Genomic DNA, 17,533 nt, shown 5'->3' on the forward strand with positions numbered 1-17,533 from the left:
ATTTGATTATCTTGTCTGATTTCTGATGGGAAATCAGACAAGATAATCAAATGGTCCCTGTTGCCCTAAAGCTATGAAACCCTAAATACTGAAGAGTGAATTAGTAAGTGTGCATCCCAGCAGAACAGACAGGGTAGGCCTGAAAAGAACAGCAGTGCCACTGCTGTCAACTCCAATTGCTTTCTTACTAATCAGCAGTCTTAATAATAGCATGAGCATGGTCTGGGGAGGTCAGAGAGGCACTTTGAAGGAGGGAGATGTACATACTGTTGCAGAGGTTATTGATACATTTACAAGTTGAAAGGTCTACATTAAACATCTGCTCTTACATCTGCCTTCAGAGGCTGGTGCCCTGCAAGGGTAGAAATAAAAGCTTTACATACCACAACTTGTGACCATCCTGATGGGTTAGAAACCAGATCTGCATAGAAGCAAAGCTGTATGAATTTATTCTACTTGTCTTTATCTCTTTTCAGATATTCAGATTTTCATTTCTTGTATAGTATTGCCATTGTTGTGGGGACAGGAAGTAAAAATTATTTTAAATGTCCAGCTCATTAAGTCACAATGGTCCTGAGCTCTCACTTTATTTTAGTCTGATTCTTAGAAAAAAATCTAGTTCTTCCCAGTGGCATTGTTGACAAAAGTCAGATATATGATTGGGTACAGTCCAGAGATGAATAGAATGAATAGTGTTCGCAAAAGTGTTACTTTTTGAGAAAGACCATCATAATGAATTATGTGAATCCTGTGGGCTGGCAACACTGGTGCCATTGTGTTATATTTCTAATCATTATTTTCCAATTTTTATTTAATTTTTTTGGTGGCAGATTATTTATCAGAAATACTGATGATAAGTAGGTGGTTATGGTAATCACAGCATAACTTGAACTATTACTTTATTTCTGAACCCAGTCTCAATTGAAGTATACTTTGTATTCCTGTTTATTCAAGCAATCACCTAACAATCTTATCATGTACATGGTAAAAGCTGAAATTAAGGATCTCTCATATTATTTCAAAGTATAAATGTACTTTGTGTAGAGCAGCTCCTGGTACTTTTGATCATTAAAGCATGTTGCCTCATAAATTGACAACCAGATCCTGCAGATGTCCATGAAACCAGTGATAATCAGTGTTTCAAGCAGTAAGTCTATTCTTCTGGCACTGCTAAAAAGTTGTATCAATTTGAATCCAAACTCAGCCAGAACTGTCTTTGAGTCACTTTGTCCAAAGTGAACTTATCAAAACCAAAATGCTTTACACTGGGGAGAAATAGAATTTGATTGTAGAGCAGATGGACTTTAAAGCAGCCTTCCCCCCTCCCTTTTGTCCACCTCCTTCAGAAACAATCCCCTACACTGTTCTTTCCCACACACATGTTGCTTTTTATTCCATTAAACTGTAGTGATTAAAATTTCTGCAATGTAAGGCATATTTTGTCTTTCACAGAGTAATTTGTTTGGTACCTTACAAAAACATGATCATATTTTCTGTTTTGGGGTTTGCAGGCTGATCTCTTTCCTTACCTTCCTGTGTGAAAATGTGGTGTGTGAAGGAAGGGCTGTCCAGGCTGGCAGGTGGCAGAGGAGCTGAGCCATGTCAGGGTCTCCAGCTCCGAGCTGGCTGTGCTGGTGGCAGGGTAGTCATATCAATAGTAGTTTGGTGTGGTGGGATGACAGCAGGAGGGTACAAAAGCTGAAAAAGGTGTTCCATTGCATGAGTCAGAAACATGGATCCTGTAATTATGCTCATTTAGCTCTGTTCCATCTTCCCCTGGGCGATGGAAAGGGAAATCATGTTAAAGTGTATCTACCGTTAGCTTTGTTAGGATTTCCCAAATTAGAGAGGGAGACAAAGCTATTGATGAAAGAACAGAATCACCTCTTTTTTTTTTTTTTAATTTTTTTTTTAATTGTTTTTCTTCTCACTAGAATGTTAGCACTTCTTTATGATGACCACAGTTTTTTTTTTCTCAGTTTGATTTAGGGGATGTAAAAGTGTTTACTGCTTTCAGGCCTTTTCATTTATTTGAAATACTGGAGGAAGAGGAAGGAAAAAAATAAACTTGGAAAACAGAAAATATAACCTATTTAACATGATCTAAGTCCAGGTGTGATAGTTGTGAACTTGAACAAAATGTCTTTTGGAGAGCATGAAGATTGATGTGTTACTTGGAGATGAGTGTCTGACAGCTTGGCAATGCCAAATGACAGGTGATTACAGCCACTTCACAGAGCTGTATGTGGAATGGAATTGGAAGGACCAATATATCTTCTGCCTGAATATTTAATGTTCAACTTCTTAGTCACTCTTTTGTATAATTGTTTTAGTGATTAAGCCTAGCTCATGGCACCACTCTTAAGCCTCTGAACATTTCTGAAGAGTAAAACCTGTAGGTCTGACAAGACACAATGAAATTCTGTTGTGGAGATGAGCAGAAAAACTCATACTCAATTTACTTCTTTGCTTCAGCTGAGTGTTGCTATTTCACTCCTTGAGCTAATTTTTCCTCACAAGCATGAGACTTCTTAACTGAACTGGAATGTACAGTGTATAAATACTGAAACTCTCCACAGATTTTTAACAGGGAAGGTAACTTCATGATAAGTAATCCCAGAAGTTGTTTTTGATTGTCATTGTACTTTTTAAAATCAAGTTCAGATGTTTCCCTTTAATTTAAGCACTGAATATTTTAACCACAATGCTTGCATTAAAAATAGGACCCACTTCATTGCCATCTCTTACTAAGTGGATGAGACCAAATGATCATAAAACCCCCCTCCATATTTTTATAATTTAGAATTCTTTGTACAATACCTAATCAATAGATAATTAATTTACAAATTAAGCCTCTTTGCCTCCAGATGTATTTACATGGATTCGTATTGCTAGCCCTCAGAATTTTTTTTCATTTTGCCTGAACAAGTTAGTGGCTGTTGTTGTATCTTTTTTGATAATATGCTATCTGGACATAATCCTCTTCTTTCAGAAATGAGTCTATTTTAATTTTAAGCATTGAGAGACAACCACCCAGCCTGGCAGTGAAGATGCTGAGCATGAATGAGAACAGAGGTGTGCTCAAATGAGCTGCACCCCTGAAGCTGCTCTGTGTTGTCCAAGGAGGAAATCAGAACTTCATCACAGTTAGTGCTCTTTCTCTGGATTAAGTTCCTTTCTCCATTTCAAATCTGACTCCTTGGTAGCGAATAGCCACCCATGATTCCCCAGAGTACAGAGGGGAGATTTTCTGTCACGCTGGAGCATCCTTGTGATGCTCCCCTCCTGCGGGGCAGTCCCAAGCCACCTCTGGCCATACAAAGGCTTGGAAAGGTGCTGCATTGTGAGTGCTCATTATTCCTCTCTGCCTCACCACTCCAGGTCTAATTTTTTTTTTTCTGGACAACAGGTTAAAAACTGTCAGGCTGGTTCCTATGGAGAGCATTCATGACGTTTTTCACAGTGGCTACAGGATTTCACATGGACCTTGAGACAAGTCTTTAATTATGGAACACTTCTTATGATTTAACTATTAATAATTACCTTCCCAGATTTTTAGTTCTGAGTAATTGCTAGAGCCATGGAGTCATTGTTTTATATTATAAACTTGACTAATTGAGTGCAGCCAGTATTTGTTAATTGTTCCTCTTACGCACATGCTAAATCCAGAAGTGTTGAAGTTGCTCTGGGACATTAATTTTAAACACAATTAAAACATCATAACCTGTTGGCAATTATTCTCTGTGCATTGTTTTGATATTGATGGACCCAGATCTGAGCACAGTAATTAAAAAGAACCACTGTTATTGTTGATCCCACAGATAAACAAGGGCTGATTGCGTGCTGTGAACTGGTTAATCAAGTTTATTTAACTTGTTTTTAGTGATTCATCCCAGTTTCTGTACTGGGGTGCTCTTTATTTGAGCCTAATAATATAATGGTTCTGGCTGTCTCCAGCTGCTAAAGGAGTTCCACGAATTCTTTAAACAGACTCCAGTAACATCTTAAGAAATGGCATTGTTAGATACACAAATTAAATCCAGCTTGAGACCAAGGGATTTTCCTTTAAAATGAGACATGCTTTGAGACCTTGTTGTCTCAACTGCTCCCTGTCCTGTGCAGTAGCAGAGATGATTATGTTTCCTGCGTGATATTATGGTTTAGGGGCAGGCTCTTTGGTTTGGTTTGATTTTGATGATACCAAAGTGTGCCGTGTTTAGTCTCTTCCTTTGCCAATACTCTTTAATCCTGTTTGAGAAACTACTTTCTGCAGCTGCAGAAGTTCTCATAAGATAACACTCAGTTTTCAAGTGACAGGTCCACAACCAAAAAACCAATCTCTCTTAGACCATCTCTATATTTTGGGTGTCTGGTTTGCTCAGGCCCCTTAGCAGCACTATCAATACCATTTACTGTCAGTCCCAGCACTGGGAGCATCTTGCTGTGGCCATGAAAGCAGCAGTTCCACACCAGTTTGGCACTGTCCCGAGGGGCACCTGGCTGCTCACTGGGACTGGGAAAGTCAAGAGATGAACTCTGTCTTGTGCTCTTGGCTATGGAAACTAAAGGTGCTGGCTAAAAGGAGATAGTTAAATTTAATGATTATTATTGTTGTTGTTGCTGCTGTTGTTGTCATCATTGTTTTAGTCTTAGACTAATTTTCTAGGTATTTTTCCCCACCACAGATGGAGGGAAAGCCTTCTAAGGAGCTAGAGTGCACTGATTTTGTTCTTATTAAGGTTCTTGGTACAATCACTACTGACCTCCACAGCTAACCTTGGTTTTGTACAAGCCTGAAAAAGTTCCTTCCTTTAAGGCATTTAATGCTAGTATGTTTTGTACTTTCTTTTGTGTTATTTTAGGATAAGGGCTTTTTAAATGCCCTTAGTTTCTGAACTCTCAGTTTCTGGGCCCTGTGTACAGATAATGTCTTGGTACGGCTTTCATGGTGCTGCTCCAGGCAACTGCACTGGCTTTCTTTGTCCATCAGAGGTTTCTGAATTACTTTACATTTCTTGAAGCTGGTGGTGTTCAGTGTTCACTCTTCCTGCAAGAAACCTCTCATGCTTCCAGCTGGCTGTGAATGTAAATTGCAAGAGGCTCATTGCAATTGTCCAGACTTCGGAAAACCTTGGTGTTAAAGGCACATTCCTTCATATCACAAAAGAAACATCAGATAAGTGGGATGGCTGGCCATCACTTCTCCTCCTAAAATAGTCCACAATCAGAATGAGCAGGAGGAGCCCAGGGCCAGTGAAAACACTATTCTAAATAAAATCACACTGTTTTCTTTAATTGCAGGGCAACTATAGGAGTATTCTGCTGGGAGCACTGTACTGCAGACCTTAAATAGCAGTGCTAATGTTTAAATCGTATTTTCATATTTTCTATGTTTTTCATGCCAGATTTCTGGGACTTTTGCCAGGTTCCAAGACCATATAGAATTAGTTGTTAAAAAGGAAAATAAATGATTCTGAAGTGCTAGAGAATATGTATGTCTGATCTAATGAACAATAGTTTTGTTCATTTATCAATTGTTCATTGTAATTTACTCAAAAGCCTTTTTTTTTTTTTTTTGACTGGAAATGAGAGGATAGGAGCACGAGGAGAGTGATCCTCCTAGAGCTCCTGTACTGAATTTATATATACACAAAATATTTCTGTGTTCAATAATCTAAGTAGACAGGATGACATTTCTGCCAGATCGAAATGTAGAAGCAAATGTAGGGGAATTTTCCTAGCCTGTCTGGACTGGGTAGTTGAGAGGTCATTGCAAACAATTTGGCTGATGTTATATTGAAGTCAGAGCTGAAGAAAACTTGGAAGACCATATTATACTAGGTCTGTTTAAAAAGACATGCAAGATACTGCTACCTGGTGTTGGAGTATGAATTTAAGTGAGAAATTGCCTATTTCTATTAATATCTTAGTTATGCTTTGTTCTTAATCTAGTTCAGAAATTGTCCGTGGATAAACTTTCTGGTCTTGATGCTGTAACTCAACACTAAGTTTGTTCCACCATCTCTGACTCAGTGTTGTGATTTGGATAGACTAAATCAGTCTGATATTCTCTGCTAAATCAACACATGTGGCATCTGCTGGAATCTGTGGGATTTGATCTCATCCTTCTGAGCCACACTATTTTTTTGCTTTGCAGCCTGGTAGATCTATTGATTTTCATGCAGGCTGCTGGCCTCTGATCTGCCAAAAGAGAATTAGTTACATGTTTCTATATGTTTTGCTACCGAGCCTTCGAAATCCCTCTTAACCCAAGTCCCTGCTTACATATTGCTACCATTCATTTTTATTGGCTTCGCTAAAGTTGAATTCCTGTATCTTGATTTTTTTTCCCAATTCATTCTCTGAGCGGTTTGAAAGAATCCAACTGAAAACAAAACCTCAAAGAGTTTATATAATGAATTACTTTTAAACTAGACGCTAAAAAAGACAGAGGAGCATTTATCAGGAATGTTTGTGGGCTTGGTGGTTATGAGCTTAGGGGGAAAAAAAAAAAAAAAGTGTGGAAAGGCTTTTGTCCCATGACAGAGATTTAAAAGGCTGCGGGCTCGGATTCCAGCGGAGGCTCAGGCCTGTAATCGCGTTGGAAATGTTGCCTTTCACACGGCGGGCCGGCTAGGGGCGGCGGCGGAGCCGTCACCTGTTGGGGCCGGGCCCGGAGCCCCGCGGGGCCGCGTCCGCCGGGGCTGGGGGGCTGCGGGGCTCCGGCCGCCGGCCTGCGCTTCCTTTTCCTCCCGAGCTGCGGCCGCTGCGGCTCCGAGCTGGAGAGGGGAGCTTGTGCGGTAGGCAGGGACAATGGAGGAAAATGAAAGCCAGAAACTTGAGCTGTGCCTGGCTTGCCCAGCAGACAGCAGGCAGACGAGGGGTAAGTAAGCGGCGATATAAGTAAGGCAAAGATGGAGTTACGCTTAAGCATGTCCCTCGTTGCTGTTTTATATAACTGGAGGCAGAATGCATGAAAAAAAAAAAATTTTTTTTTTTTTTCTTGTACTAATGGCTCTGCTGTGCACATTTCCCTAACGCTGAAACTTTGTGAGTTTAACTTTCTCTTTGGAGAGATTTCTGTGTGCCCTGCGAAGCCGGGAGCACGCTGCATGGCTGTCAGGGATGCGGGATCCTGCCGGTGCGGAGGCTGCGGTGGGGGAAGCGTGTCCCCTTCCCTTTAAATGCTCTGCCAGCCTCAGCTATGGCAGAGGAATAGCAATTCCTTCGTAAAAGTGGGTTTGAGCTCATCTTTACCTCGGGGTGTCTGTTAAAAGAGGGAGATCCACGGCAGATTGTGACAGGGTTAGTTTACTTTGAGTGAAACCGCTGGGGTTTGTTTTGGAGCGAAGCCAGGACTGTCTTAGCCGCCGTGCATTCACACATTCACTGCTGTGCTATCTATTTCCTAAAATGTGAACGAAAACTGTTTCCTGGAGAATTCTACATGGGCCATTCCACGTGGAGCATAACATTCGGGTAGCCTGACAAACACCTAATCTAATCTATATCTGTTATAGTGTTTGTGGGGCACCTGTGAACATTCCCATTTCCTGCATGTTGTATTCCTTAAAGACACTTCAGGAAAAGTTGTGTTACTGTGCTTCTGTGAAACAAATAGTTCACGTGGTTTAAAAAAAAATCACACAAGTTTACGAATATGGAATGTCAACAACTAGTGTATTAGCAATTTAGGAGGAAACTAAATGTTCTTCATTTTTTTTTTTTTTTTAATTGGGTGTTCAATAATTGATTTATGGTCTTTTGAATTATTTTTAAGTAAAATTACTGAGCACTGCGATAACCTTTGTGTGTGTTTATGTTTAGTGGGACGGAAATTTTCACTTCAAGAATGTGTCTGACTAGGGAAAAAAAACGCCTTCAGTAACACATTTCTTCTGCAGGGGTTGTATGAAACTGCCTCAGATACATATGGAGCTAGGAAAACAGAGGGCTGACCAGACTGATTCTATGGTTCCCAAAAATGTTGAGTGCTGAAAGCTCATAACCAAATGTAGTAGTTTTGGCCCCTATCCAAAATTTACATTGGAAAGAGAGCTAATTGTAAAGACAGTGAAGTAAATTAGAACAATTCCAAATAATATCACATTTACTGCTAACATAAATGTAACAGAGGTTGGTTTGACTCATGCTGTTAAATCCATTTTTTTTTTTAAATGTTAGTATTGTACGGGGTTTGCTTCAAGGCTCAGTTTCACAGTATCAGTATGAGTCAGGTCCACGCTTGTTCCTTTCTGAAATTATTCTGAAAATGTTCTTTTCTCATGTCACCTGGCTTGCAAAACAGGACTATTAAAATCTTCATAGCATTTAAAGTAATGAAGCAAAGTGACTTTCCTGACCTTTGTAGCCTTCATGGAGGGTGTGACTTAGAAGAATTACATACCAGGACATATCAAAGGACTTTTTAATTTTTCTATTCTTTTTCTCCTAGCTCACAGCCATTAATCTGTCATGGTAATCTTGCTGCTAATCCTAGACATACTCCTTCTACACTGCAGACCTGGGTCTTTACTGGAGTAATAGGTGATGTTGGTGATGTTAAGAAATCTTGAAACTTGTTTTCAGATCAGGGAAGCAAATCAAGTGTAAGAGTTACTCATGCCTTTGGATAACCAAATTCCTTCCTGTCAATCAGCAATTCTTGCATTTAGTTGCCCTCCAGACTTGCTGCTTTATTGAACAGAAAGACCTTTAACTTTTAGCTTCTGAAAATGAGGGAGGGAGAGAGGGAGACAAGCTTATCTCACACCTCTGTGTTTTCTATTGCCTTCTCTTTGCTCCTTTCCCAAGGAGGGTACTTGCATAATTTATCCTTTTCCTACTCTTAGCACTCATCTGGGAACCATCACATGATGTTTCACACATCTCACAGTTATCTGTGGAGATTGATTTGCTAGGCCTATTTATCTTCACTTGGAAGATATGGAAGGTTTACCCACGATGTTATTGAGCACTCCAAAATCAGAAAATCTCTCTGTTTTTCCTCCCTATGGCACTGTGGCAAACACAGCGTCTGTAGAACTTGTGAGATCCACAGGGGAGTTTCAACAGCCCAGTGCTGAGCCCTAGGCAAGTGACAATGAAGTCACTTATCCCTGTCCAGAAAGTGGTCCAAAACTTTTTTTTTTCAGCAGTTAGTAAAGACCCATACTGAAACACAATAGATTTTGGTTTGCAAAGAAAGTAATTTGCTGCTATGTGCTGTAATGATGCAGGTCAGGATCTTGCTGGATGCCCAAGTCAGCTTTCTGGCAAGATGAGGAATTAGTTTGCATAGTTTGCATTCCTTTCTTTTCACTGGTATTTAGGCAGTATTTTCCAAATATATGAACAAAAAATAAGAGAATTTGTTGATCTTTCTAACACAGTGTAAGAAAAGTATGTTATTTTTGATTCCTTTTCAAGTTTTCACCTAATAACAAACAGTGGTAAAACACTTTACTTGATAAGTCTCTTTATGTGCCAAATAATTAGCTCTTTCTTAAGCTATTGAAATAACGGAAGTGCAGAGTCGGGAAAGACTTTGCATGAGAGAGATTTAGGACCCAAAATACACACTCATGAGTTTTGGGTTGTGCTTGTCAGCACAGGTTTACCTGCCTTCTTGAGGAAGTGCCTGCCATCACTTCAGTGATTGAAACTGCTGCTGTGACCGTACTTTGAGGGCTTATACCAAATTGCTGCACTCAGTCACCTGTGCTCATGCTGACTCCCTCCAGCTCCAAGAAAATCCCTTCTTTTATGTCTGTTCCTTTCCAGCAGCCTGAGGGATATAAACTCTAGGCTCTTGGCACAACAAATTAAAGACGGTAAATTCCATCCAGCCCCAACTCACCTAGTTTCCCTCCCATGTAAAATCCAGTGGAATGACTGTGCAGCTTTCAGAAACTGTTTTCACTGAGTGTATCAGGAGTACCCATGCTGGCTTCATGCAAGCAAAACTTTCCTGTTTGCCATTTTTCTCAAACAAGCTCAGTGTACCTGGTGGCTCATGACTTTTCAACAAGCAGAGAGGATGGATGTTTCTTAATTGAGTTGTGCATGAAAAAGTCGAGTGCATGCAAGTTTGTACAGGAAAGTGAGGCTGCTGCTCTGGAGGTTTAACCAGGATTGTGATGCTAAGAAGGTCTTAGAAGGTGTCGTGAAGACCACAGATGACACTTTGAATCTGTGTGAGAGTAAGACTTCCCTGTGAACGATACCTGCTCACAAAATTGTGTCCAGCTCTGTGCTCATCAAACCATGGTGTCACCTGCAGCCTGGGCCCCTGTGCCTGCATCTGCTTTCAGGACAGGTTTCCATGAATGCAAACAAGAGGGCATTGTGGAGAAGTTTGGAGCCCTTGAGCAGTTTAGGGAGTTTACAAAACGTGCAAAGTCTTTGAGGACTGTCCAGGGCCAAGTTCTGTTATGGAACCCAAGGAAATTGATTCCCCATGTGAATTGGTGGGATATCCAGCAGCAGCTCCAGTGTTGGAGGATTTGCTTTATTACTGGGGCTTGAGGTTCCATGGCACGTGGCAGGCAATTGACAATGCACACCAGAAAGCTGAGAAATCTTCAGCATAAAATCGTGAGGCAAGTGGTGTGCCTACAACACACAGTGTCAGAATGAGTGACTGAACCATAAAAAATAGTCAGTAGGTGCCTGTTTCCAAACAGTGATGCTGTATAAAGGCAGCACATGGGTGAAACGTCAGTGGGAGAGGATAAGGGGCTCTGAGGCAACAAGTGTCAGACAGAGAGAAATAAAGATTTGTTCCAAACAGGTAGAAGAAGGAGCTCCCTGCTCCTAGGGAGATGCTGGGAAGGGTTAACACTCAGGGGTGTCTGAGCTTGAGTCTGTCTGGTAAAGATGAGGAAGGCCACATAAGACTTGGACAGGCCTTTTCAGTACTTCAAGTTTTTGTTAGTTTTTGGGGTTTTTTTTTCCTTTGCTGACAAAGGAGTGAGGGATTTTTTCAAAGGTATTAGGTAACAAGGCTCCAGTCTGCAATTTTTTGAGCACCAGAGGGTTCATGTTACAGAGTTACCTGAAGATAAGCCAGCACTTACATACCCACAGTGTCTGCCTATCTCTTTACAAATGTCGTCGTGGTCTTTGGTCTTAAAGTAGATTTTAAAGTAGTAAAATTTATCTGAGGGTTTTTCTTTTCCTTTTTTAGATCACACAGAACTTGCTTTTATTCTATTTCTTAAGAAATGGTTTATGGAAAAATGATGTAGAATTTTCCAGCCTGCTGTCCTGAGACATATAAAATCTGAGGGAGATCCATGAAATTTAAAACCAGACCACAGCAAAAATCAGGAAAAAGAGACTCCCAAACCCTCTTATTATTTCCTAGGTGTTTCAGAACATGTTGAAAAGACACTGAAAAAAAAGATTAAGGATTACAAACCTGCTCTGTCAAAAGAATTTTATCAGTTTGTATCTTTAAGTATACAAGTTATGGGGCCAATAAGTGTACTGGACCCTACTGAAGAAATCTGTTTCTTCTTGTAGAAAGCATCCTGTAGATCTTAAAGGTCAGGGAATAAGGGCCCTGTCAGATCTTCTTTTCAAGTCACATAGGTGAAGTTGATATAAAGGAACATCCACTTTAATGATACCCACTTTTCCGTGAGGCAATACTGCAATTGTGTGATAAAAGTAGATAAGTGTGTGCATAGCTTATATAAGGGATTATTTCTGGGCCACTTACCATGATATGTGTATGCCTAATGATGCAGAACATGCCATTGCACACTACCAGACTTTTTAAAGTACCTAGCTTTCATATCAATCTTTTTACCCATTTTGCTACTAATGTGAATGTTGATATGAAGTTTTTAATAATATAAACGATGTTTGGTTTTGGTTTTTGTTTCTTTGCAGACCAGGCAAAACCCAGTTTGCATGTAACATCACTGGACGATGCAGAATGTCTCCGATCTAAAGAGCTGCTTTCGAGCCCAAGCAGTCACACTTCGTCCAGCTCAAAGCCCACCCGCAACATCCCCCGAAGACATACAGTAGGTGGCCCTCGCAGTTCCAAAGAAATACTGGGAATGCAAACCTCAGAAATGGACAGGAAGAGAGAGGCTTTTCTTGAGCATCTGAAACAGAAATATCCCCACCATGCCACAGCAATAATGGGACACCAGGAGAGACTAAGAGATCAGGTAAGGAAGTCAAATTTGTATCATGTGTGTTTAGCAGTCCTTATAACTCCTACAAAACTGAGTGTTACCTCATTACAAAAGGTGAGAATGTAACAGAGTATGAAAAAATTTTTGGATGTGGCCTGCGATTCAGATGTTGCCTTGAAATTCAAAGAAACAAAATAAATCTGTTCAGTATTACCTTGGAATTGTTTGTTGAAATTGACATTTCTGAAGAGCTTTTCATTTTTTTTTAGAGCATACACAGAGAAAGGAATGAAGGTGAGACTCTTGATCTTAGTATATGAGTCTCAATCTACTTTTCACAGCTGAAAGGAAAATATGGAACAGCTGCTGGCTTCTGTTACACTTTGAATATTGGCACCACTGCCTGGGAGAAAAGAAAATACCTGCAGAGTGTGTCTGTATGCTTTAGCTGGCTCTGTTACCCTTTCATTTGGTTTCTTTTCTATTTCTGAGTTTTGTAATGCAAACAGAACAGACTTACCCATAACTGTCTGCCTCCTCCAGGGAGCTTTGACACCCACATTGGTCTGTCAGCAGCATACCTGAGGGTGGTGTGCCTCTGCCTGCAGCTGCTTCCCAGCAGCGAGCAGGGGATTGCAGGGTCAGAGGAGAGGTGACACGCTGATGTATCTCTCAGAGCAGGTGGAGGCTGCGGCACGCCAACCTTCTGAATTCAGAGACTGCCGTGCAAGGATCTCTTCCTTACTCTGGGCTCTGCTTTTGGGTGCAATAACAGAGTTTAGTCTCTTCGCACAATCTATAATCTATTCAATAATTAATTTTTTTTTCAATCAAGCATCAGAATTTGGAGTTTGGTCTAAAGAATCTTGTGCTCGTTATTCTTGGTTTAACATATGATTGACAGCAAGCCTTTTTGTAGAAGCTTATTTCTCTTAGTGGCTTATAGGTGTTTCAGCACTAACAGCAAATTAAGTGTAAATAAGGAATAAAAATAAGTTGGAAAAATATTGTACTCTGTTATGGAAGCTCTCAGTGAATTCCAAGCTTCTTTGAAGCTTTGCATACTTGCGAGGCTTTGAAGATCAGACTGTTACAGGTTTGGAAAGATTGTAATTTGTTAACTCACCCCTAGAACTTCTCTTTTACAGGGTCTCTAGAGATCCCAGGTGCTATCACTGTTAGAATCCATCTGTATCCAGCTAAAATTGCTGCAAGACTTCAGCTCTAATGAGGATGATCTATTCCTTATTTTTAAACAGTTGTACTCCTTTCTTTTTAAAGTCTTGACTTTTTTTCCTCCCCACTTATCTCTTCCATGAACTTTAGTGACTGTGTGGAATGTGCTGGGTGGTGGATAAAGATAGCATACAAATTAAATAAAGGGGGTGGGAGGGGGGCGAAATCCAGAGATTAGATCTTTTGGAGTCATGTAAATATTTAGTTCCAGTGTTGCAGACACTGCAAACCTAGTTTGAACAGCCTACAGCATTACACCCTACACATTTTGTAATTTGAGCCTTTTCTGAAGGCAGTAAATTACAGAAGGAATGCAGTAACTGCTCTTGATATTTATTTAAAATGTGTCTTCCTTGCTAATTTATTGAGGGTAAAATTCATTCTCCTGCTTCTATTTTTTGGTGATTAGACATATGTATTATATGTGTTGTGTGTAATGAGTTTTTTAACAATTTTAAAACAAAATAACTTTAAAACTACTATTAGAGCATCAAAATGTATTTCTTGGAAGTGGGAAATACTGAAGACTCCAGCCATTCAGCCTTACTTTAAAAAGTATCAACTGAACTAAAACCACATGAAAACATGCAGAAATAAATAATACAAGTTGATTGTAAGAAAGTTGCTTAGTTGGCATGTGATGTATCAACTGTCTGGCTCATCAGATGCAGTGAGACTATGATGATCATAGCATTAGTTCAGAGGGGGATTTTCTTACCAATTGTGTCTCTGTGTGTGCACCCATGTATCAGTATTTGGTGTGTGTGTTTGTATGTAAGAATGTGTATATGGATACACATAGGTATGTGTGTATAAATATATATATATACACACAGCTGTGTCTGTGTGCCTGTATGTGTACGTATAATGTGTGATTTCTTAGCCACTCCGTGAATAAGGCTACAGTATAATTTTGCCTTGAAGGGTGTATATGTATGTTTAGAATCCATGCTTCCTTTTTTCCACCCTTATATATATGAGTGTGTAGCAGTGGTATAGAAGACAAACTACATGCACATGTAGTAGCTATGCATATATAACATATACATGTATCACAAACAAAATTTATAAGATGTATGGGAAGACATGTTTTGAAGTGTCTTATTTCCAATTAAAATGTCAGAATTTATTTTTCAGGTTCCTTTCCAGGTTCCTTTTCTCCCTTCTTACTTCTTCAGCTGCTCCAATATCTAGAAAGCAGCAACACTGTCCATGGTGAGAATTTCCCCACTGTAGGACACCTATCAAGGATAGTAGTTAATGCAACACTGTTTTCTAATCTCTCTGTCAAATGGTGCAGCTGAAACATAAAATACCCCCGTATTTACAGTCAGCAAGTAGTCCCTGGTGTGTTTGTGTGTGTGTGTGTCTGTATATATGTATGAAATTTCTCCTCCAGGTTGCTCTAAACCCTGTCCACCACCAATAGAAAATCAAGATTGGTAATTGTCTGATTTCTTCTTGTGGACATGCTTCTCTTGCCCATTTTAGCCATTATCTGAGTATGGCAAACTGACTCCTTGTTTGCAGGAAATAAACATCAGGGAAAAAAATATTATATATGCTGTCACATCCTACTTCCACCAGCAAGGGCAGCTGAATGTTGTCTGCATCTTCCACTATGTGCTAATGGTTTCCTCCAGGCTTCATTTATTCAGATAAATACCTCCCTGGATGTGCCTCCTGAGGACCCAATTCTCTTCCTGATAATCTGCCACAAATCAGAAGTACAATCATGGCCAGGTAAAATGCCAGCAGGGATTACTGATGGTTAGCTAATGTGATGACCTGAAACCTCTCAGCTGTGCACACAGACCATTTCTCCTGCGAAGGTTTGTTGCCTTGTTTGTGATAGCCTGTTCTGGAAAGGAAAGCTCACAGAGGCAGGGGCCATCTTTGTTTGCACAAGGGGCTTGGGATATTGCAGCAAGGCAAACAGCCTGCAGCTAAGCTGATCTGTGGTAAACTGGAGCATGACTTTGCAGCAGCCCTGGGGGGATGCAGACATGCCTTGTGCACCCCAGCACAAGAGAATGCAGTGCCCAGTGACCACATCTCTGTGACCCACAGCCCAGCAGCTCACCCTCACATTGCAGCTTTTCCCCCTTTAAGATAAGTCCACAGCTGGGCACCAGAGCTCCCTCCACCTGGAAGCCTGTAAAGCCAAGGAAGAATTTTTATTTTTTTTAGGTAATGCAAGTTTCTGCAGGAGCTTTAAATACGTTACCTCTGCCAAGGCTGTCTCACCTGTGGTAATGAGAAGAAGGTGCTACTGTAATCCCCACGGAAGTTAGGAAAGAAAAGAAAGCAAGAAAAAAAACAGTCTGGGATGTCTTCAGTTTCAGACAGTGTGAATCATCTGTTGTGGAGCTCATGGAAGGACATGGTCACCTGCTTACGTGAGGTTGACTCCGGTCAGCAGAAAAGAAAAGCAGGAACAAGTGTAAAAGCTAGGTCTGTAGCTGCAAACATGAAAAGGAGCTAGCAATTAAGAGGTTAAAATGCTAACCTGGCAATGGGAGGGGGTAATCCCTGCTGTGAACCTGTTTTACAAGTCACCTCTAAAAAAACCTTTCTGAGGGGCAGAGAACAAAAATGAATGCGTACAAGTTTTTCTGAGCTGGAGCTCGCGAGCCTGCGGTAAGAAAGTGAGCTGGAAGAAGTTTGCCACAGCTTTTTTCAGTTTTTGTTTGACTAGGAAATAGGCTGGGAGGTGTGGAAGGGTCAGGAGCAGATCTAGTGCTTCAGGCAGTGCTCCGTGAAGAAGAAATTTTCTTGGCAAACGAAATTAGATTTCAATCAATTAAAAACAAAACTCAAATCCTTCCGGTGCCTTTGCAGGCCTGATTGCCTAGAAAATGGTGGTTTAGCGTTTTTTGTTATGCTCATTTAGGTCTGAACATGACAGGTAACTCTGGCATCTGGGCAGGTGTGGCTAAGGTTACCATGGAGATCCATGATGTCATGCTTGATAGAGCATGTCAAGACAGCTAATCTAACATGTAGATGTTCAAAAAGTCCCATAGGCCAGGACTAAGCTTTATGCAAATAACAAAGTTACTCTGCAAAAGGGTGAAAGAAAACACGGCTGAGATATGGCGTGCGTTCTACCTGGAAGCTTGAAAGGATTATTACAGATTTCATCATAAATTAAAACTTTTGGAACTAAAAGAAGAGGATTTCAGACTGTCTCTGGCCTCACCTGTGGGATCTCATATTTCGGTAAATAAGCCTCTTTCTGTTTCTGCACTCGCTGTGAAAAAATGCTTTTGAAATCCTGGAGTTTGTTTCACCATGTTCCTGCTGGCAGCAGGGCCGAGTCAATAAAGCAAGTTTTCTGGCAGGGCATGTTCCCTTTTCTCTTTCAAAAATGAGTTCTTTATTGAATGAACTAAGAATTCGGAATTATTTGAAAGGCATTGTAATGTATCATGTTGATTATATGAATCATGCTGCAAAAATTTCCTAGGTAGTGTTTTGGAGGAGAAACTAAGAATGGAGACACTGTATTTATTTGTAGATTATTGCCAGATGTCTCTCCTTTAACTGTTAAAGTAGAACCCTAAAATTATAACAGCATTTATTCCAGGATTTGATATCTGTTACAATACTAAAACTTTTTGTTTTTTACCTGAATCACAGTATCAGTTGGTTAAACTGACTTTGAGTGTATATTTTGATATCATAGGTAACATTTGAGCACTTCTTAATAGATTTTTTTTCCTTGGGTAAAAACATGTTAGTAGAGAGTAAACATATTTGGAGGTGAAAGTCGAGCAACAGAAAGGCTATGGGGACTTTGGGATTTGAGGTATAAACAAAAGGGGATAGTTTCAGTCCCTCTGGAGGGACAGTAAACACCCTCTGTTCTAAGCTGCAACCACTTTCATGCTCGCATCAGGCAGGGCAGATCAAGTAAACACCAGCAGGTAAGGGATGGCTGGCACGGTGGGACGGGGTAACGGGAAACAGCGTTGGGGCTACGGTGTCCCCTTGGTTCAGATGGCTCCGTGTGGAATGGAAACGGGTCGGTCTGGGTGGGAAAGGGTGGGAACAACACCCGAGCTTAAAAAGGTGAGAAGAAAAAATAGTCATGTTGTGCCTAAGGCTGCTGAGAGATGTAAACTGGAGAGGAACTTCACTTC

The 17,533-nt window shown here is 40.5% G+C and overlaps 1 protein-coding gene across 13 annotated transcripts in view; it reads left to right on the top strand.

Annotated features, from left to right (window-relative positions):
- Window positions 1-17,533, top strand: part of KIAA1217 (KIAA1217 ortholog) — a 354,772-nt gene that overhangs the window by 172,457 nt on the left and 164,782 nt on the right. For 7 of the 13 annotated variants that reach the window (XM_039703559.1, XM_039703638.1, XM_039703516.1 and 4 more), the window contains one exon: window positions 11,899-12,185. In XM_039703559.1, the coding sequence (XP_039559493.1) occupies window positions 11,899-12,185 (287 nt within the window). Of the gene's footprint in view, window positions 1-6,641; window positions 6,884-11,898; window positions 12,186-17,533 lie in introns of those variants that run through there. The other 6 variants (XM_039703550.1, XM_039703580.1, XM_039703590.1 and 3 more) reach the window with 4 other exon arrangements.

This window comes from Passer montanus, unplaced genomic scaffold, assembly GCF_014805655.1.
Source record: "Passer montanus isolate IOZ18808 unplaced genomic scaffold, ASM1480565v1 scaffold10, whole genome shotgun sequence".
Taxonomy (NCBI): domain Eukaryota; kingdom Metazoa; phylum Chordata; class Aves; order Passeriformes; family Passeridae; genus Passer; species Passer montanus.